Source organism: Stenella coeruleoalba, assembly GCF_951394435.1.
Source record: "Stenella coeruleoalba genome assembly, chromosome: X".
Lineage (NCBI taxonomy): Eukaryota > Metazoa > Chordata > Mammalia > Artiodactyla > Delphinidae > Stenella > Stenella coeruleoalba.
In genome coordinates this window covers 12774260-12796460 of record NC_137152.1, presented here as the reverse complement: position 1 = coordinate 12796460, position 22201 = coordinate 12774260, and the positions used below count along the sequence as shown (strand labels likewise).

Here is a 22201-nt window from a genome sequence, read left to right as displayed (position 1 = left end):
GCGGGCTTAGTAGTTGTGGCTCGTGGGGTCTAGAGTGCTGGCTCAGTACTTGTGGCGCACGGGCTTGGTCGCTCTGCGGCATGTGGGATCCTCCCAGACCAGGGCTCGAACCCGTGTCCCCTGCATTGGCAGGTGGATTCTTAACTACTGTGCCACCAGGGAAGTCCCTAGGTGGTTAAATTTTTGAATAACTGAATGAATGAATAAAATATCATTGAGAAGCAGGTTTAAGAAGTCGGGGGAAGATACACAATAATTTGTGGTTTCATTTGGCAAAGCAAGATTGCCAAATAGCATGGTCATTTTTCAACTTTTTCATTATTTGTTGTTCGCATATGTGCTTTTTATTTCTTTTCCTTGCCAAATCTATTTTGTTAATCATTCTAAAAACTCGTGAAAACCCTTGACTTACTTTTATTCAATTGGAATTACTTCAAACTTTTGAAACTGCCAGGATTTAAAATTGGAGACTAAATTCATTTCTCTTAGAAAGAGTTCTATGAAAGAATTAGGACATTTCCTGGGAACATTGATCCGATACTGATTGTAACTCACAAAAGGGGGTTCCAGATCAACTTTAAAAGCACTTATCAGCTTTTAAATACTTGTATATGTCCACACTTTTTATGGACCTTTTCTATATTTAGTTTTCTATGGCCCTTTGTTATATTGCAGACAAATTCAGGATTAAAGTATTGGACTGTATTTCTCTCTGAGGCTTTTCAGTTCTAAAATTCGAAGGCCTTATTTACCTTGGAGAACAAATGTGAAATCTTATATATAGAGTTCCTTAAAAGCTGCCACCAGTCCTGAGTCCTGATCAGTCCATGCACCTTAGCTGTCTTGTGTATGTTATTCTTGCTTTTATTGCAGATTATTTGACATTGGTATGCATCAGTACTGACTATGTATTAACTCACTTCTTAGAGTAAAGATAGGCATTTTGCTTTTAGCTGTAAGATTTACACAAAAATGTTCTGATTTTGGCAATGTAGTTTAATCAAGATTTTAGAGAATTTCTCGGGTTTTTATACTTATGCTCTGTCTTACCTGGGAGGAAGGAGGCTTTTGTTGAACAGTCATGAAAATATCTTTTTCCGCCAGCATCTTTTTAAAAAAATTTCAAATCTACAGAAAATTTGCAGGAAGAGTCAATGAATACCAACCCACCTTTTGCCCAGATTCACTAATCGGTAACATTTCCACATTTGCTTTCTCTTTCTATGGGTGACCCCCCCCAACCCCAACCATTTGAGAATCAGTTACAGACATCCAGACACTAACCCCCTAAATAACTCAGCATCTTATCTTGTAAGGACAAGGACATTCTCTTACACAACCACAATGCCATGATCACAGCCCGTACTCACATCTCCCCAGTTGTTGAAATAGCATCTTAAATTATCTGTTCTCTCAAATTACCGCTTGTGAGCTAAAATCAACATGGTAGTTGTTTTATTTCTTGAGTCTACTGAAGAAATGATTTTAATAACTATATGTGATCTTAATAACAATATAATATATAACTATATGATTTTAACAAGTATATATTGTATGAGATAATATATGTTGTATACAACACATGAAATGTATATATGAACACACGTGTGTGTGAGCATGTGTGTATATAAAATGAACCCTAAGAAAAACATTTGGAACAGTATTGGTTAACAGTCTTTTAGGCTACAAATCTCTAGTTTCAAGGGAAGACCTCTGATTAAAACAGGCCCAGTGCTGCTTGTTGTCAGAACTTAGGCTTGTGGTAAACGCTGACAGAACGGGAAAAACACCCCGTTGGTCCTCTTATGTTTTCACTTGCTCACCTCTGCAAGTCACATCTCTCGCCTCTTATTTTTCTCTTTACCTGTGGACTCAAGCGTGAGGGTAAACCTGCAGTGGGAAACGTGAAATCCACCAATAGATACTCTCATGAAACATTAACTAAAAATATGTGGAGATGGGCGATAAATACAGGGTGTGTTCAAAAGAGTGCATTTTGAAACCAGAGAAGGGGGAAAACATGACAGGCACAAGATGGGTAATGGAAAAATGGAGAGGCAAAGGTTATTTCACCTCACCGTTCAATTGCTTGATCTTTGGACAGACTGCAGTTTTTCCTGGGAAAGCCAAGAGTAACTTATTTTACAAGCTTGGGGTACCACAGGTCTCCGTGGCCGGGTTACTGTGCTCAAAGGCCACAGCAGCAGTGCCTCAAAAAGCACCTCGGGAAGAGGGTAGTGTCAGCAGCCAGGCCCTGCGAAGCAAAATGGGTGTAAAATGCTGTCTGTGGGCTCGTGTTGTCTTTGATGCTGAGGTTTGGGAGAGACCGTGACTATTAAAGAGCAGCTGTCCCTAAAAGGGAGACCCCCGCCCATGACAGAGTTCACCTTTCGCTTCCAGCCTCTGCCCTGGGTGCCAGAGTTCGCAGAGGCCTCTTTATCAGAGCCTGGGACTATCGAGGGCTGCTTTTTCCCATGGGCTGTGTGCTGCCCCCCTACCCGACCCGTTAGCTCCAGAAATTCCGCAGTACCCGTGTGAAGTGGATGCCGCTGTTACCTCCAGTCTACAGAGACAGTCAAGGACGCATTCAAGGTCACGTCACTGGGGACTGGCAGAGCTGGGATTCAGGTCCAGAGCCAGCCCGCACCGTCAGCCACCATGCCACCTGCCCCGTCTCAGGAGTAGGGCTTCTGTGAGGAGAGCTGGTCAATGTTAGTGTGAGGCTCAGAGGCAGGACTTAAGTGTCATGATCACACCTGAAGGTATAAGAATGTTCTTTTCCTAGTGGAAGTAATATAGACCTTATTTTACTGGTGGAAAAAACCAAGTTAAAAAAATTAGAGGGGCTTCCCTGGTGGCACAATGGTTGAGAGTCCGCCTGCCGATGCAGGGGACACGGGTTCGTGTCACGGTCCGGGAAGATCCCACATGCTGCGGAGCGGCTGGGCCCGTGAGCCATGGCTGCTGAGCCTGCACGTCCGGAGCCTGTGCTCCACAGCGGGAGAGGCCACAGCAGTGAGACGCCCGCGTACCGCAAAAACAAACAAACAAAAAAACTAGAAAATATCTACATATTTCTAGGACTGCTTAATGCTTTCACCATTGTAGATTCCATCCTCACGCTGCCCTGATGCTACAGAGAGGTACCGGCCCTGTATCAGGTGAGAGGTGAGCTTGGGCACAGCGTACCTTGGCCTCAGAGCAGGCAACTGCCCCCTCCCCTTCCGTCTGCGACTTGGTCTCAGAGACCCTCTACTTCTTGTAGGCCCACCGACCAGTCCCTGGGTCTCCTCTGTTAGTTTTTGATTAAAATCCAGGGAGATTTAATGATGGAACGCTTGATCCAAACCTGCCATTGTGCTGAACTCCGATGGTGCTAGAGAAGAAGATCTAGTCCTTGTGCGTGAGGAGCCCACACTTTAGTTTCTGAGAGGAGATGCATATACGAAATGATGGAGGAGGTTAAACTTGTATACGTTAAAGGACTGTATTAGTTTCCTATTGCTGCTGTAACAAATTACCACCAACTTAGTGACAAATTTAGTTTTTTACAGGTCTGGAGCTCAGAAGCATTTCTTCTGGAGGCTCTAGGGGAGAATCTATTTCTTTGCCTTTTCCAGCTTCTAGAGACTGCCTGCTCATGGCCCTTTCCTCCATCTTTAAAGCCAGCCATGTGGCCTCTTCCAGTCTCTCTCTCTCCTTCTCTCTCTGACCTCTGCTTCGTTGTCACATTTCCATCTCTGATTCTGACCTTCCTGCTGCTTCTTATGAAGACCCTGTGGTTACGTTGGGCCCACCCTGATAACCCCCAGATAAGTTTACCATCTCAAGAGGCTTAATTTAATCAGGCTGACACGGAAGGCAGCATATTCACGGTTTCTGGGGACTAGGACTTGGACATCTTTGGGGGGGCTGTTATTCAGCCTACCGCTTATTGGAAAGGAATTAACACTGTGTAGGTCATTTGTTTGGTAGGGTGAGCATAACACTGGTATTAAGTATGGCACGGTGAGGAGAACTGGAGGGTGCCCCTAAAGCGCAAGCCCACGTGGGATGGTGGGGCGAAGCCATCTCAGGGAAAGTAGTGAAGAGGCGGTATGTATGTAGTGGCGTCGAGGGGAGGGGAGCAGAGGTAGAAACCACGGGTCAGAATATGTGGGGAGAGCATAGACGGTTCCTGAATGAGGTGGAACCTGCGTGCCACATGGAAGGGTTTAGATTTGGTCTGCAACAATGGAGACTGCTGTAGCTGCCCAGCTACTGAAGATGGTCTGCTGGGAGGTAGGCTCCTCTAGTGTCCCCAAATGAAATGTCCAAAGGCAAGGGACTGGACAGAAGCTGGCCTTACCAGGGTTCTGTCAGGTAGGTCAGAAGGCTTGCACTCTTTCCCACACTGCCATTTAGGAATTTCATCTTTGGAAATTCCTTGGCAGTCTAATGGTTAGGACTCCGCACTTTCACTGCCGAGGCCCAGGCTTAGTTCCCTGATCGGGGAACTAAGATCCTGCAAGCCGGCTCTGTGGCCAAAAAAAAAAGGAGGGGGGAATTTCATCTTTGATAAGAGAACCTAACTTCCCTAGACTTCGTTGTTTAAGGCACCCAGGACTCCTGAAGTCTTGAACCCATTACACTTTTATCATGGGCTGCAGAAACTTTGGTAAAGGTTAATTAGGGCCGTGTTTATCCTTACATGGTACATTTACATCTCCTAAAGCTTTATCAGCACCAATATTCGTTACTTATTGATCCTTTTTTATTTTTCTTCTGCGCTATGGCTCGGTTCCAAGAAACGACAGCTCTGTAGTGGGGATCAGATGACAGCTTGTTTTTAGGCAAACTCAGAATGGGCCGAGGCGACCCTTTTGCAATGGAAGAGGCATTTTCCTCTTAGATGCAAAATCTAGGGTATTTTGAAAATGTTGGGATTAAAGCTAAAGCATATCTGAAGTTCTTTAACCACCCCAGTAATGATAAAAGATATGTTTTAAAGCTATGATGTTCTCCTATCTCTCAGGCTTTTTGCGGAAGGAATGCCAGGAACGAAGACGTTTCCTTAATTTTGTTGCTCAACCAGGTTGTAACCCGAGAGGCAGTCATACTGTCATCTTTAGAGCTGGTAGGACAGCCTGAGAACTCTGCAGGCAACTGGTTTGGCCAGGTTTGACCAGAAGTACCCTGTGTTCTCTGCCTTCCCCAGCCGTCCCCCTTCTGGAGTGTTTCTGTTCTCCCAGCTGGAGCCTGGCCTGGACGTTCTTTTTTTTTTTAACATCTTTAATGGAGTATAATTGCTTTACAACGGTGTGTTAGTTTCTGCTGTATAACAAACTGGATCGGCTCTACATATACATATATCCCCTTAGCGCCTCCCTCTTGCGTCTCCCTCCCACCCTCCCTATCCCACCCCTCAAGGTGGTCACAAAGCACTGAGCTGATTTCTCTGTGCTATGCAGCTGCTTCCCACTAGCTATGGATTTTACATTTAGGAGTGTATATATGTCCATGCGACTGTCTCACTTGGTCCCAGCTTACCCTTCCCCCTCCCCGTGTCCTCAAGTCCATTCTCTAGTAGGTCTGCGTCTTTATTCCTGTCCCGCCCATAGGTTCCTCAGAACCGTTTTTTTCCCTTAGATTCCATATATATGTGTTAGCATACGGTATTTGTTTTTCTCTTTCTGACTTACTTCACTCTGTATGACAGACTCTAGGTCCATCCATCTCACTACAAATATCTCAATTTCGTTTCTTTTTATGGCTAAGTAATATTCCATTGTATATATGTGCCACATCTTCTTTATCCATTCATCTGTTGATGGACACTTAGGTTGCTTTCACGTCCTGGCTATTGTAAATAGAGCTGCCATGAACATTTTGGTACATGACTGTTTTTGAATGACGGTTTTCTCAGGGTATATGCCCAGTAGTGGGATTGCTGGGTCGTATGGTAGTTCTATTTTTAGTTTTTTAAGGAACCTCCATACTGTTCTCCACAGTGGCTGTATCAATTTACGTTCCCACCTACAGTGCAAGAGGGTTCCCTTTTCTCCACAGGACGGGGTTAAAGGAGCAGCTGCTTCGGGGGCTCTGGCTCACTCAGGCCGGGGGGGAGGGCGGGGCACGATGCGGGGCGAGCCTGCGGCGGCAGAGGCCAGCAGAACGTTGCACCAGCCCGAGGCCGCCATGTGTTCTCCCGGGGAAGTTGTCCCTGGATCACGGGACCCTGGCAGTGGCGGGCTGCACAGGCTTCTGGGAGGGGAGGTGTGGACAGTGACCTGTGCTTGTTCACAGGCTTCTTGGTGGCGGCAGCAGCAGCCTTAGCGTCTCATGCCCGTCTCTTGGTGTCTGCGCTGATAGACGCGGCTTGCACCCGTCTCTTGAGCTCGTTTAGGCGGTGCTCTGAATCGAGGGGATTCAGAGAGGGTCCTTGCGCCCCCAGAAACAATCGTCTCTTGCCTCTTCGGCAGCTCCAGACTTTTCCCCGGACTCCCTCCCGGCCAGCCGTGGCGCACTACCCCCCTTCAGGCTGTGTTCACACCGCCACCCCAGTCCTCTCCCTGCGCTCCGACTGAAGCCGGAGCCTCAGTTCCCAGCCCCCGCCCGCTCCGGCGGGGGAGCAGACAAACCTCTTGGGCTGGTGAGTGCCGGTCGGCATGGTTCCTCTGTGCGGGAATCTCTCCGCTTTGGCCTCCGCACCCCTGTTGCTGTGCTCTCCTCCGCGGCTCCCAAGCTTCCCCCCGGCCACCCGCCGTTTCTGCCAGTGAAGGGGCTTCCTAGTGTGTGGAAACCTTTTCTCCTTCACAGCTCCCTCCCACTGGTGCAGGTCCCGTCCCTATCCTTTTGTCTCTGTTTATTCTTTTTTCTTTTGCCCTACCCAGGTACGTGGGGGAGTTTCTTGCCTTTTGGGAGGTCTGAGGTCTTCTGCCAGCGTTCAGTAGGTGTTCTGTAGGGGTTGTTCCACGTGTAGATGTATTTCTGATGTATCTGTGGGGAGGAAGGTGATCTCCACATCTTACTCTTCTGCCATGTTGAAGGTCTTCCTGGCCTGGACATCCTTCCACTGAGTGTGTGATGGGCATCCCCGGATGAAGCCGCCTGTCAGTTCTTGCTCTGCTTTTCTCCTTTCACTGCTGTTCAGGGCATCATTTAGAGTTGGAAAGCTACTTCCATCTGCTCCCCCATCTTTTGTCTACCGTTTTCTTTGCCTCTCCAGTGGTTTCTATGGGAGCGTATTTTAATCGGAGGGTCACCGTGGCAGTTACACCTTGGGATTTCTTTCTGTGCTATCATATCAGCAGAAGGTCTGATATATTGCTTTTGAAAACAGCAGGGATAATGTGAACTAATACCCTAGTGGAAGGCCTATACAATATATTTCACTATTTAGGCCTTCAATTTGTATTTTCATTAAAGTAATTAAGTGTTCAACAATTCCAAAAAAAAAAAAACCCAACAATTCCAAAAAGCCTATAATGAAAAAATTCAGTAATCCTCACCTCCTGTCTACCACACTCAACTCTTATAGCTGTTTCTCCTGATAGTTCATGTTTCTAAACAATGTTCTCATATTGCTCTTTCAGGAATTTCCAGACTTCCCTCTATGTTGGAGGAGTGTTTAAGACCCTTAGGCAGCCCTGTGCCCACTGCATTTAGCTTTTGGAAATACTTCTTTTGGAAATATTTTCTGGCCTTCTGTTTGTCAGATTCAACCCAAGTAAGCAGTAAGGGAGGATTCCTGTTCTTCGTTGGGTCATTTGACTCCATTTTCAGTGGTTTATACCAGAACATTCCTTGAATTCCAAACATGCCAATAACTGAACAAACTACATTAAAAGACTCTTCCTGAGTGGAGAAACCCAGTGCCGGAAGTAAGGCTGACTTAAAGCATTACAGTACACTTATAAGAAGAAACCAGGGGAGTTTATTGCTGTGGTCTTCCTAAAGGGTTCAGGTTGTCTTCAGCTGAAGCGGAAATTGTAGCTGTGAATCAACCTAGGACTTCTTACGAGTCTGTGGCAGGTAATGTAGTCTTATCTGTCCTTTCCTAGAAAATACCCAAGGGGCTGAAAGCTAAACAGCTCAGTTTTCTGAACTGGAAGCTGATGCCCTCTCCTCACCTCACTCCTGTAATACTTAATCTAGCCGTAATTAGCCGACCCAAGAAGATAGGAAAGACACGCCAAGGCCAAAAGCACTTCAGAACCAAGCGCTCCATCTGCCAAGGGGTGTAGTCAAGTTTTTTCTCCACCCCTTCCTCTCAGTGACTCTTAGAGTGTACCCGGGCCACAGGGTTCAAATGGCTCAGAAAGTTCTTCTGGAGCACTGATAAGATCATACAAGTTCTTGGAAAATTCTAGTTGTCAAGGATTCCTGTAGAGCAACGTGTGGCAGTTAGGGTATAGAAAAAACAAGGAGAGGAAGGTTTTATGAGAGGAAACTTGAGCAATTCCATTAGAACAGGTTAACTCACCCAACTGTAGTCTGTTCTAACAGCTTAAAGATGAAATAAAACCATGAGATTGTAGTGAACAGAATTGCGAAAATAGACCATTGGCTATCAAGAACAGACTTTTCATAAAAATCACGTGTCTGCATTTCTGTGAGTTAATCCTAAAGATAAATCTGAAATTATTTGGTCTGAGTTCATTCAATCATCCCTGCATTCGTTCAGTGCATACCAGATGCCAGTTCCATGTGTGCTAGGGGCTGGGAATGCGATGGTGAAAGCAAAAAGTGCCCCAGCTCTTAGCGATTCACAGTCTAGCGCACAAAGCACTCTACACACAAACGGAGGGGAGCACGGTGACGGGGAGCATGTTGATAGAGGACCCTGACTAGGGTATGGCGCCTGCTAATATCAACTCCTGCGGAAGCTCATATTGGGTAGTTGAGCTAAGATCTTAAGGTTAGGGATGGATTAATTTAGGAAAAGAGGGTAGGGGAGTGGGAGATGTTCAAAGTCTCCATGGTGGGAGGAAGGAAGATGCACTTGAGGAACTGAAGGAAGGCTCAGCGACCAGAGCTCAGGGTAGGAGGGGAAAGTCACAGGAAGTGAGGCTGAGGGCTAGGTTGGGCCAGTACCAGGCAGTCAAGGATTTCAAGCAGGAGAAACACCACGACCGCTCTGCCTGCAGTGCGCAGGGTTGGGGGGACATGTGAATGTGGGGCATGTCTAGTTGGTGAGCTCTGGCCGCAGTCCAGGTGAGGGACTGTGGTTTGTTTGGTGGTGGGAGCTGTGGATGGATGCAGGAAGTCTAGAGCCGGTAAGTGGATAGGACTTGACACATTGGAGATGAGGGAGAGGGAGAGATCCAGGGTGGCACTTAGGTTTCTACCTATGGAATGTGGTAGAATGGATTATATATATATTTTTTTTCTTTAATTTTTTTAATAAGAGTAACCCTTCTAGGGGGCTTCCCTGGTGGTCCAGTGGTTAAAGACTCCATGCTTCCACTGCAGGGGACACACGTTCGATTCCTGGTTGGGGAACTAAGATCCTGCATGCCGCATGGCATAGCCAAAAAAAAAAAAAAAAAGAAGAATCCTTCTAAATGATTTTCTGCAAATAAGTTCAGTTGGCTCTCCGTATCCATGGGTTCGGCATCCGCAGATACCGACAGCTGACTGTATTATGCCACTTTATATAAGGGATTGGAGCGTCCAAGGATTTTGTTATCCAGAGGGGTCCTGGAACGTGTCCCCCTGGATATTGAGGGACCACTGTACTTCTGGTATCCTTTTCCAAAATGGACAGATTTGCTTATGGAAAATGTTTAGGGAGTGGAGTGGGCGGTGGGAGAGGGTTGTTATTATAAGGGACGTGAAGACCAAAGCGGAAGGTCCCAGAAGGTGAAGTGTGAACATCGCCTGGAACTGACACTTTGACTAATGACAGGAGGGAGCTTATAAAGATGCTCCTGAGAAGTTTTTTACCTGTGATTTGAATGAAAGATGAGAAGCAGAGATGAAAAGGCAGCATACTGTGAGGAGTGTATAAAAGCACGACTGTGTTTGAATGGGAAGGTTGGAAGGAACGATCGGATTTTCTTGTTTAAGGAACATCCTTACCCAGTGAGCATCCCCTAAAAGTAAAGCTTGAAATGTGGGAAATTACGTTTTTACAAGATGGCAAAACCGGACTTGTTTTGTTTTCTAAGGTGATTGATATGCCGGAACACAACCCTGGCAATTTGGGAGGAACGATGAGGCTGGGAATAAGAAGAACTGTTTTCAAAACTGAAAATTCAATATTAAGTAAGTTTCTCAGATCATTTGTTTTATAACATGGCAGGCATCATTTACATGGCCGTGCCTGGCCACAGCCCTCCTGGAGCTCTCCCGTCCCGCCCCTGTCGCCCCTTCCCTGCCTCTGCACTCGCTGGTCCTCCTGCTTCCCCATTCCTCTCCCTGAAAGGGTTGGTAGAACACACATGGATGCCCCTTCTCATTTGCCCTCCACCACACCCTGGCCAGTGGGCTGCTTTGTGCTTTACCGATGCTCCTGGGGTTGACCCTGTACCAGGACAGCCCTGATTCCAGCTCAGTTCTTTCCAATCCACTGTTTTCTCCACTGCATCGAAACCAACTCCCTGTTTAACTGTTTCATGTCTGACTGCTTTGAGCCGCTAATTTTTGAACTTCTTGAGAAGGGGGCCAGTTATGTCTCAGAAGTCTATTTCTCTGTTCCCCGAGTGGCTCCAGCATGGGGTAAGGAAAATATGACATGCTTCACTGTCTGATACTTGCTGATCTTCTAGTCCCGATAAGGTTATTCTAATTTCTGTGGAACTTTTTTCCATAGCTTAACATATGATATGAGAATAACTTAATGTAACCCCAAAACCCTTAATTCAATTTGATAAATGTATCTCAGTGCCTGCTCTGCGCCATATGCACTGTGCTCGATTCTGGAGATAGTACAGCAGTGGCCGGGACAGATGCCTGCGCTGCTCACCTTCCCCCCTCCACCCCCCACCCCACCCGTCCCGGATGCACAGGAGGGAACCCAGGTATCTCGGGCGTCCAGCATCATTCCTGTGAAGTTATAAGAATACCTTAGAAAAATACCTTCTTCACTCAAAGAAGAATAAGACTAGAAATATGAGGTTCTCCTTTAAGGCTGATAAACAGCTTCTAAGGAATATAAAGCTTCCTAGCAAGAAGGAAATTTAAAAAGGAAAAGTTTTAAAGTGCACATATTTCCCTACTCTCTCTGGGTGAGAAGCCAGTGTTCTTTAAGTGACTTTTTTCTTTAAGAATATAAGATTTTTTTCTCTTTGTGGGTATTAGCAGCAATTCTTTGGCTTTCAGATGTTTCTAAATACTTTGAAACTTTGTTCAAATAGTGGTCTAAGAGGCAAAAATGGTTAGTGAGAAATTTCATCTTTTAAAATTGTTATCTACTATAAAAGATTCAGTTATAATCGTACTAAGCTTTTTAAAAAGAGCATTGTGTTCAATATATTTAAAATTTTTACCTGTCTTGATGGAAATAAGACTGATTTAGGATTTGTTTTTCTTTACAGTAGACCTGAAAGTAGCATCGATGATTTTTATGAATCTTAAACATAACACCAAAGTTTGTTGCTTAATTAACATCTTTTGCCTGCCTTGAAAAAAAATTTTAAACAGCTCTATTAAGATGTCATTTACATACCATACAATTCATCTGTTAAAAGTGTACAACTCACAGAGTTATGCAACCATCACCACAGTCAAATTTTGAACATTTTTATCACCTCAAAAAGAAACCCTGTTCCCTTTAGCTATCACCACCACCCCCTCCAGCCCTGAGCCCATTACCTTAATCTATAGTTTTGCCTTTTCTGGATATTTCATATAGATAGAATGGTATGATCTCTGGCATTTGTGTTTGGCTTCTTTCATTTAGCATAATGTTTAAACGTATGTGTACATTATAGCATGTGTCAGTACTCCATTCCTTGTTTTTCTAAACTTTTTCTTTTTAAGTTTTCATGGTCTTTTCTAAACTTTATCTATCAACCTTAGTTGTTTTTTTTTTTTTTTTGCCACACCACGTGGCATGCAGGATCTTAGTTTCCCGACCGGGGATTGAACCCCGGGCCCCCTGCAGTGGAAGTGTGGAGTCTTAACCACGGGTCCACCAGGGAAGTCCCTATCATCCTTAGTTTTTATATAGTCTGTTATAGTAGCAAACTTTTTCATGTATTTAGTCTTCATGTCTATTATTTGGACATATATTTAATTGAGTTAAGGAACCATAATATACTGATTCATTTCCATCTGCTAAGCATTTCAGGTTGTTTCTGTCATTTTGTTAGAAAAATGCTGATGTGAACATTTTGACCCAGTGTTCTTTTGTTCTTTTAATTGTTTCTTTAGGATAGATTTCCAGAAGTCAGACTATTATGTCAAAGGGTATGAACACTTTTACAACTGATAATTCTGCTGGATTGTTTGAAAGAAAAGGTGAACCAGTTCATAATGATGTTAACTGTAGTGTCGTGTCCTTGCTTTCTCTAGTCTTTTTGCTAATATTTTTATTATTTTTCTTCTTTTTCTATTAACAAGAACAAAAAGGGCCTTGTATTATTGTACTTTAATTTGCATTTGTTTTCATTTCTACAAAGTGGAAATTTCCCCTTTCCAGATGTTGGTTTACTTGTTTGTATACCACCCATGTCTGAAGTCTCCACCAGCACTTAATATGGGAAGAGAGAGGTATACCAGCCCAGAGTCTCTTACCTAGATGGTCTAAAGCAAGGGTTGGTAAGCTTTTTCTGTAAGGGGCCAGATAGTAAATATTTTCAGTTTTGGAGCCATATGGTCTCTGATGCAACTACTCAACTCTGTGTTGTAGCGTGAAAGCAGCAATAGGCAAATATGCAAGTGAACGAGCATGGTTGTGTTCCAATGAACCTTTATTTATGGACACTGAAATGTGAATTTCATGTAATTTTCATGCATCATGAAACATTCTTTTTCTTTTGTTTTTTTTTTAACCATCTGAAAATGTGAAAACCATTCTTAGTTCCAGAGCTGAACAAAGACAGGGGAATCCTGTTCTGCCTTGGGGTTGCCACGGCTTACAGAAACCCCGTCTAAACAAAAGAAGCACAGGCTGAAGCAAGAGGCCAAGGCTGCAAGGCTGCTACCCTCCTGGGGAGCGTTCAAGGACATCTCCCCACTTGTCCACTTGCCTGCCTAAATACCCTATTTAGTGACAGAGTAAGGCCAAGACGGCTTTCAGAGGCCGTTTGGTCCAGCCTTTGTACTGTTCACCTGAGCCCACGGGTGGAACCCTGTGGGGCCCACAGGGTCCCAGGAGGGCCCACAGGTGGAACAGCTCACCATGGGTGGGTGCGGGGGACAGGCCTCGGCTGCTCTTCTCACATAGTTTCTAGTCTTCTACTGGAACACGTGGCCCTGGCTCCACAGCCCACCGTTACGATCACTCTCCAAAACGGGACTCTTTAAACACACATTTCAGGATTGTGAAACTTGTCAAACACCTCAGATGTGTATATTTTACTGCATGTAAATTATACCTCAGTTTACAAACCACACACATTTTATCTGGGAATGTAGATGGTAGGACTTGTCTACTTATAGTGATACCATTACTTGGTTGATTAACTCATTAGATGACTTTTGAAAAGCAGGGGGATATGGTACAAAGCAGTTAAGTCTTTTTTTTTTTTAAACATCTTTATTGGAGTATAATTGCTTTACAATGGTGTGTTAGTTTCTGCTGTATAACAAAGTGAATCAGCTGTACATATACATATATCCCCATATCTCCTCCCTCTTGCGTCTCCCTCCCTCCCACCCTCCTTATCCCACCCCTCTAGGTGGTCACAAAGCACGGAGCTGATCTCCCTGTGCTATGCCGCTGCTTCCCACTAGCTATCTATTTTACATTAGCAGTTAAGTCTTAAATGGGGTGCTTTGAAGAGTGAGAGATCTAGATTGAGGTGTGGCTAGAGATGGAGGGGGTCAGGCTCAGGTGAGAGGGGAGCCAGGGAGAGCACCGAGGAACTTTGGTATGAGAGGGTTTTAAGACTTCAGAAACTTTATTGTTTTGCTTGTGGCTCTCAACTGAGTGTGAGAGCTGGGAACATACTGAAGTACAAAGCAATACAGGCAAGGTTCAGAGCTCATTCAGGGGACAGCTGACAGCCTTTTGAACAGTGTGTCCAAAATATTATAGGTCCCTGGCTTAATTTTTTTGGTCAGGTCCCAAGTATGTTGCTAAGACATCCAGGAAAAGAAGCCTGTTTTGTCTGTGCCAAGTGTGGTCTTTGAACCGAACTGCCACCAGCGGCAGGAACACATTATTGGGACCATTCAGGTAGCGTGTTTGAATACTGCGCAGTCTGGTGTGGGTGTGCGCTGGTAGGAACGCTAGAGTAAACCCAGTTTAAAGCAGTCCCAAACTGTGTATGCAATCCGCGTGACTCTGCCCTCCAAACCAGCACCCTTGCACTCGGGGAAGCAGAAGAGGGAGAGGGCCAGCCCCTGAGCACGGTGGGGCTGGGCCGTGGGGTCGTTAAAGGTGAGTGGATGCTGTTTTGCCCTCCAGGGGTGTCCGGTCCAGTGGCGGATGCAGCATGATGTATTGGAAGGAATTAGGAGCCCCCTGCTGTGCAGTGCGCACGGCTGGAGACCAGGTCCTGGTGATTTCCCATCAGAGTTCTGACGTGACCCTCATCCTCAGGGCAGGCGACATGGGGACAGTGAGTTGATGCTGGCAGACGTCCGCTGGCAGAGGAGGCTGGGAAGAGCTCCTCAGGGTGACGCCAGCTGCTAGTGAGTGTGGCAGAGTCTAGGCTGCAGGAGGCCAGCGAAGCTGTCTGGACGCAGCAGGTGAAAATTGAATAGTTTAGGAAAAGACTTCGTTCCTTTTGGGGACCTTGTCTGCATTTCCTCATAAGAAGGAGAAGGACTTGACTGAAAGCTTGGTTCTGCTTTACTGTAAGAGAAAGAGGTTTTTGTTTTGAGAGGACAGAGGCAAGAGGCCAATTAGGAAGGTATTGAGTGAGTCCCCGTATTAAGGATCTGGGTAAAATTCAAGGCATTGGAAATGCAGAGTGGTTTAATTTCACATTTGAAAGAACTGAAAGACAGGCGGATAAGGGGAAGAAATTTTCAGGCTAGAAAAACTGCTTGTGCTTTCTTATCTCTTATCCAAGCGTTGATAGACAGAAACAGCTTCTAGTTCCTTGTGTGATTAGATTGTTAGGAAGTTTGAGGAAAAAACCAGCCGCACAAAAAACCTTGGCTGGGTTAATGAGGTGATTTATAAAACAGTTTGAAAGAGATCACTAGGGAGTTAGGGACCCAGAAGGTCTGTGCCACGGTAACATGTTGCGCTGAGACAGGAGTTTGAAAGGAGCGTGATGGGCCTCGGGAGAGGAGTGGGCCAGCCTCCCCGTGGACAGCCCACACTGGGGGTCCCTCTCTCCCCGGCTGCTTCTTGCCTTTTGCTGGGGCTTTCCCAGCAAAGTGTATTCGTGGATATGGGGGCTCACAGGTCTGGGACATAGCTCCTTTAATTGTAAGGGGTTAAAGCATTTATATCCCCCTTACTGGACCAGCTCTGTCCTGAGCACTTCACCTGTGGGAACTCGGGAGGTGGTTACAACCCAGCCCCTGGAGTCACACCGCCCCATCCCCAGCTCTCAGTCGCTGGCTGTGTAGCTGCTCACCCTCAGTTATGCATCTAGAAAATGGACATCAGAAGAGCTGCTACCTTGTGGGGGCCTTGTGAGGGCTAAATCAGCTATGCACGTGGGTCCTTAGAACAGCACCTGGCACAGGAAAGCACTATTCCAGTGCGACGCTGCGATCGTGACTGGGGAGGGTTTATCGTATTGACCTGTGATTCTCTCAGAGCTGGGGATAAACTTCAGTTAGTGGCCTGTGTTAAGAATGGGCTCTCACGGGGCCAGTGGCTGGGGAGGAGAGGTGAGCCGAAGGGTGGGGGCAGGCAGCCCCTTTGTCTTGCAGGTTCTCTCAAGCCCCTCCCTTCTGGTTTCCTGGCTCCCCAACCTGCTAATATGGTCTAGCAGAAGAACGCAGAAAATCTAAGAAAAGAGTTTAAAAAAATGCGATGAGAATACTAAAAGGGGGGGTGGGGGTGGGAATAAAAGGAGATACAAGCAATGGAAAAGCATGTGACCCTGCAGTGCAGAGTTAAAGGGAAGGACTAGCATTTTTAAACTAGAAAATTAACATTTTCATAATAGAAAATTGAGATAAAAGCAGAACATGAAAAATAAAATTAGGGTAAGGGGAGGAGTTTAGATACTTAAAAGAAATGAGATGTTTTCTAAAAATTAAAGGAATGATCTGCTAAAATCCAAAAGTAAAAGATGGAGAAGGAGAAAGATACCGGACCGTGCACTTTCTAAGTATCGGTCACTAGGACACGGTGGGCATCTTTTCAGTTATGCCTGTCAACACCCCTGGGACCCAGCCGCATTTTGCACGCGAGAACGGTGTCGTAGCATGGCAAAGTCACTTGTTAGACAGTCACTGAGCTGATTTCAGAGCCCGAACTCCTGACCACCTCACTCTGCCAAATGGCTGGACCTTAATCAGAGGGGACAGAAACCCCCAAACAGCTCCCAGAGCTGAGCCTCCTCGCACTGAGAGCCCCAAGACAGGCTTCCGCAGGTTTCAGGAGGAGTGTCTTGTGGAGGAGAACAGGGAGTGAAGAGCCCACCCCTGGCTTCCGAAAGCCAGTTGAAATCAGGTGCTTGACTTGAGGAAGGACCCTGTATCAACCTTGGACTGAGCAGCTGGGCCAGTAGGCCCTGGTTGGGAATGTGAACGAGTTACACAGCCAAGTGTGAGAAATGCCATGGCTTGAGCTCAACAATCAATGGCAGTTAACAGTGGGCCTCAGAGTTAGAGAGGCCATAGGGAATGGTGGGGCCTGGGGCAAATTGACAAGCACTTGACCCATCAAAGGAGTAACTGCTGTAGCTGATAGTTGCATGAAGGACTGTGGATTGATTCACTGTTGCCAGTCTTCTAAATTTTTAAGAGAATCTGGAAATCTAGAGTTTTATGAGAAATCTTCTGATTCTTAAATGTTGGCAACATATTTAAAAATTAATAACTGTGTGTCTGCCGACACTGTGCAAGCCAAATACACCAAAAATCTGCACTCTGGGCAGCCTCTTGGGATCTCTAGACAAACACCAGCAAATCCTTGCACATACAAAGAGAGCTCTAGCTCCTATAATACCTAATTAGTACAGGGCAAGGTTCTGGGCAGTCTTAAAAGTGAGTCAAATTAAGACACGGGTGCAGCAGTTAAAAGATATTTGTGCAAAAGCACAGCAGGTATTCTGAGAGAGAGGTAATGAAGCCCATCAAGTAGTGATTTTAGCTTTATTGCACACTACGGGTGATTTCTTCTGGCCCCCTGGAAATAGGAAATGTGGAGGCCCGGTGAAAGGTAAGGATCGGGAGGTGTAGAATGGGAGCGTAAGGCTGACGGCTTCCCGGGGAGTGAAGGTGGGAGAGGAAGGGAGGGTGTAAACGTGGGCGGCCGTCCCCAGTGGAGGCCGCAGGTCAGGGAGGCGGGGCAAGGGGAGTCCAGAGAGGAGCAGAGGTCACAGATGGGGGATGGGGGCGTTACTCCAGTCCTCACTGAGGACAGATCTGCTGGGTTGTTCAGTAAAATGACAGGAATGAAAGCTGGGTTGCAAAGGGTGGGGATGGGGTGTTAGATAAAGGGGGAGTCAGAGGAAGAGGGAGTGGTGGCGGCAAGAATGGGGCTGTTTACCTTTTACTTTTTAAAATTTTAGTTGTAAAACACACATAACATAAAATTTGTGATCTTAACCATTTCTATGTGTACAATTCAGAAGTGTTAAGTATATTCACATTGTTGTGCAGCTGATCTCCCGAACTTTTTCATCTTGCAAAACTAAGACATTTTACCCATTAAACGACAACTCCTGATTCCTCTTCCCCCAGCCCCTGGAAACCACCATTCTGCTTTCTCTCACCAAGAATTTGATGACTCTGGGTGCCTCATATACGTGGAGTCATGTAGCATTTGCTTTTTGTGGCTGACATTTCATTTAGCATAAAGTCCTTAAGATTCATCCATATGGTAGCATGTGTCAGGGTTTCCTTCCTTTTTAAGGCTGCATAATATTCCATTGCATGTATATACCATTTTTGTTTATCCATTCACCTGTCCACGGACATTTGGGTTGTTTCCACCTTCTAGCTTGTATAGCTTTTTGTGGGGGAAGTTTTTGCTCTGAAAAGGAAAGAGAAAGGTTCAGGTTCAGACGCTAGGATTATTAACAGGAGGGTGGGGATTGGTAAGACCGTTAGTGGGTTAAATATATATTATATATGAGACAGAATCTACCCAGTAGCGAATTAGAGAAGGAGAAGGTGTAATTCGGTAGGGTTTTTGTTTCCGACGATGCTGTTATATGCATTGTTGGTGTCTTGCTGCCTACACTGAGAGTATTTTGTAGGTCCTAAGACCTTATCAGGTGTCTTTCTCTAAAGCTTTGCTGCTACGTGCTTCTTAAGTGAACATTAAGCTTATGTGCAGTTAATCTCTGTTGCATTTTATTTTGTCTCCAAAAAGACTAGGACAGGAAGGAAGACCATGTCACTTTGTCATCATTAAGGATGTCCCCTGTGCCTAGGCTTACCACATGGCACGTGTGCTCAATAAATCCGTCCAGAGAAGCGCTCCTAACGACATGGCATATCTACCCCTTAGTCTTTTCAGTCCACAGCTGGATACAGTCTGCGTCCAGCTGCATCCAGCATCTCGCTTGTCATTGATTGTCCCCCCAACAGCACGTTCAGTGATACTGTGGCTCAGTGGTTACTGACGAGGAATGCACAGGGAGTCACTTGGTGCTTTGTAAAAACCCACGTGCCTGGGCACTCTCCTGAGAGCGTCGAAATCAGAATTCCTGGGGCCAGGGCGACCCTACAGTGAGAATTCTTAGTTTTTGATTTTAAGGTGTTTTCATCTGGTAACACTCTGAGCTGATTCTCAACATATAGTTTTAATGGAAATTTAATTTTTTTTCTTTTTTCATGGATATGGCAATGGATTAATTTCATAAATTCATTCTTGATAGATTTGTCAGTGATTAAGAAAGATTTTGAATGCACAAAACAACATTTCCAAAGTTCTGAAAACATGTTTCATCGTGTACCACGTACGCCCCCTGCCCCATATATATGCTTCATTCATTAAACAAATATGTATTGAGTACCTGCTTATATGCTAGACACTGGTCTCAAGAACTGAGGGGATGGGTCCCTATCTTGTCTATTATCTTGTACAACTTATGTTCTAGCTTCCATTCTTTCTGTTTGGATTTCATAGTCTAGAGATAACAATACCAGTCACATGGCTTACTTACTGTTTTAAGTGTTTCACATGTTTTGATTTATTCAGTCCTCACAACAACGCTATGAAGTAGAGACTGTCATCACCCCCATTTTACAGATGAGGAAGCTGAGGCAGAGAGGTGCAGTAATTTGCCCAAGTCACACATCCATTACATGGTGTAGTGGAATTTAAAGCCAGGCATTCTGGCTCCAGAGTCACTATACCTCCCCTCTTCCTGTCACTTCTGGGATTTCATAGCAAACACAAAGTTTGCCTTAAGCCAGGCAGCAGGCACAAGCCACGCAGGTTCAAAAGTTCGTGCAATATCGTGCTAGTCCCGATGACTCAGATGTAATTCCCCAATATAATTCCTTATATCCTAATTTGGAGGTTTTTGCCATTTTTGTCACCATCTCTATTAGTATTGGCAGGCTCTGTTATTGGATTTGCTTAGTCATCTGTCCTAATGAAGGAAGGAGAGAAGACATTTTGGACTCTAGGAGGAAAAGATCAATGACAAAGTTAGAGGTCAGAGGAGAATCAGAATCCTCTCAAAGTTAGGTCCAGATGTTTCAACTGCTTTTTCTTGTAACTTCAGGGTATAAGTGTTTCCATTTTTTCCAACTGGGCATTATTGTGCTATCATCTTCCGTTTTTTCTTTCATTTTTATGAACCGATAGTTTGAGTACAAAGGGCTCTGTCTTGAATGACCCCCTGGCAGTGGCGTGTTGGAGTTCTCTCAAAGGAGCTCCCTGCCCCCACTATGCCCATTTTTCTTCCAAGGCACATAGCTAAATACTCACTGTCATTAACATCGCCACCAGGGAACTCAGTTTGTATGCACAGGATTGCAAGTAGAAGTTCAGTCATGATAATTGATCACACTTAGTCATGGAGAATACAGCCAGTTTGAGTTTTCTGTATCCAAGTCAGAAGCTCAAGCGAGATGTGAGACATTCGGTCTCTTGGTTGAAACATCCTGTTCCGCGGCCTGATGACACCTTGGAGAGTCTGGCAATCCCCTGCCTGTGGACTCGAGCCCTGCTCCTGATTCTGCTGGGGTTCGGCGATGTGTTCCAGCGCTGTCGGCAGGTCTTCCCGTCCCCTGGCTGTGAGCCTGGGGTCTGCGTGCTGAGAGCCGGTGCGGAGGGAATAGTCGTCGGCCCCTGTGCCTGCTCCAGTGCTGTGACCCACTTGGCCATCCCGCTTCTCTACGTGCTCCATGGGCCCTGTGTTCTTGAGAGGTGTCTGGTGACAGACCCCGCTCCTCTCCACCTCACACTGGGGTCACTGGGCGTCCCACTGGCCCCCGTGTCCATCGCCAGACAGGCTGTGCCCGAGATGCTGCCCTGGGCTGCGGCCCCCGCTGCGACACGGGCCTGTCTAAGCAGCCGCGCGTGTGATTCTCTGCCACACACCCCTGGTTGAGAACTGTGGGTGGAGATGTGCTCTCATTCCTGCCAGCAGCCCTCCGTTCCTGAGGCGCTGCTGGTTTCCGACTGTCCCCTGCTAATAACGCAGCAGGTCACATCTTAGTGGTTACATCTCTGTCCTCGTTTTTGTTTTCTGGAGTAAATTCTTAGAGGTCAAATTTTAGTCAAAGGATAGTCATATTTTTAAGGTGGGGTGTAAACCAGTGTGGCCAGTACCACACGTGCGAAAGAAGAGGCGGCTGGTGTAGTGGAGAATGCGTTGGGCCGGGAGTGAGGAAGCCTGGGCTCCAGACAGGACGGCATGGCCAGCGGGGCGGGGCTTTGGGCAAGTCCTTTGGTTTCGTTTCCCTTCCCTTGGTTTCATTTTCTTCTTTTGTAACATGAGCCCCGTTGTGAATCTGCACAGTGGTGATGGTGCCGATGTCACTGGGGCTCTCCGTTCTGCAGGCAGGCGTATGAAAGGAGGGCCTCTGCTGGAGTCCATGGTGGGCTTCCCTCTGTGCACTGCTGACGGCTTACTTGAGAATTGCTTCAGGGTTTCAAAGAAGCTATGGCTGTCCTATAGGAAAAGAAAATCGAGATTACTATCTAGAGTCTGGTTCATTTTTAGGCCTCTGATAGACGGATGGAGATCAAAGAGATTTCCCCCACACAGATGCCACGGTTGTGGTTCCAAAGCTGATTGCTACAGTATTCATTTCACTTTCATATCTTTGCAGGGAAACTTTATGGTGACGTTCCTTTTATAGAAGAAAGACACAGACATCGGTATGAGGTATGGCTGTTACACTGAATTACTGTGGAATATAGATGCTTAGTGTGAGGAACCCCAGTGATCACAAGCGGGCCTCTGGAGAAGCTGTCCGGCCTGGTGTCCATAGGGCTCAGGGGAGAAGTGTCAGATTTCCCAGAGGAGGCGGGTAGGGGTGCGGAGACTCTGGTCTTGGCTTTCCAAAGGCAAAATCTTTAAGTATCTGCACATGGGACATTTCAGGGCTCTCTGTTACCCTAACTGCTGTCTCTTAGACCGAGATAAAGTTGTTATCCTTATCCTGAACCTCCTGCCCTTTATTTTGGCAGAGTTGGGAAAAGGGTACTTGCATCTTCTGAACCAAATGCCTCTCGGGATAGGGATGTGGCTCTGGGTATCACATGATGGACTCTTGGTTTGGGAGCCTCTTGGAAGCTACATTGAGCATGAAGCTTAGTGTCGCATGATGAAGAGGAGTTATTGTTGAGATTGCCGCATGAGAAGCCTACGTTCCCCAAAATGCAAATTGTCTGTTCAGGGATTAATTGGTGTACCAATTACATTGCTTTTGACTGTGAAGAGTCAAAATTCCTGCTCATTATTCACTGATACCAGCCTAAGCAATAAGGAAATTTGTTATCTCAGGTAAC

At 45.9% G+C, this 22201-nt stretch overlaps 1 protein-coding gene across 4 annotated transcripts in view; it reads left to right on the top strand.

Annotated features, from left to right (window-relative positions):
• CTPS2 (CTP synthase 2) overlaps positions 1-22201 on the top strand; it is a 109408-nt gene that overhangs the window by 66229 nt on the left and 20978 nt on the right. For 3 of the 4 annotated variants that reach the window (XM_079910751.1, XM_079910750.1, XM_079910749.1), the window contains 2 exons: positions 10152-10248; positions 21520-21575. In XM_079910751.1, coding sequence (XP_079766877.1) covers positions 10152-10248; positions 21520-21575 — 153 coding nt within the window. Of the gene's footprint in view, positions 1-10151; positions 10249-12357; positions 12445-21519; positions 21576-22201 lie in introns of those variants that run through there. The other variant, XR_013825741.1, reaches the window with a different exon arrangement.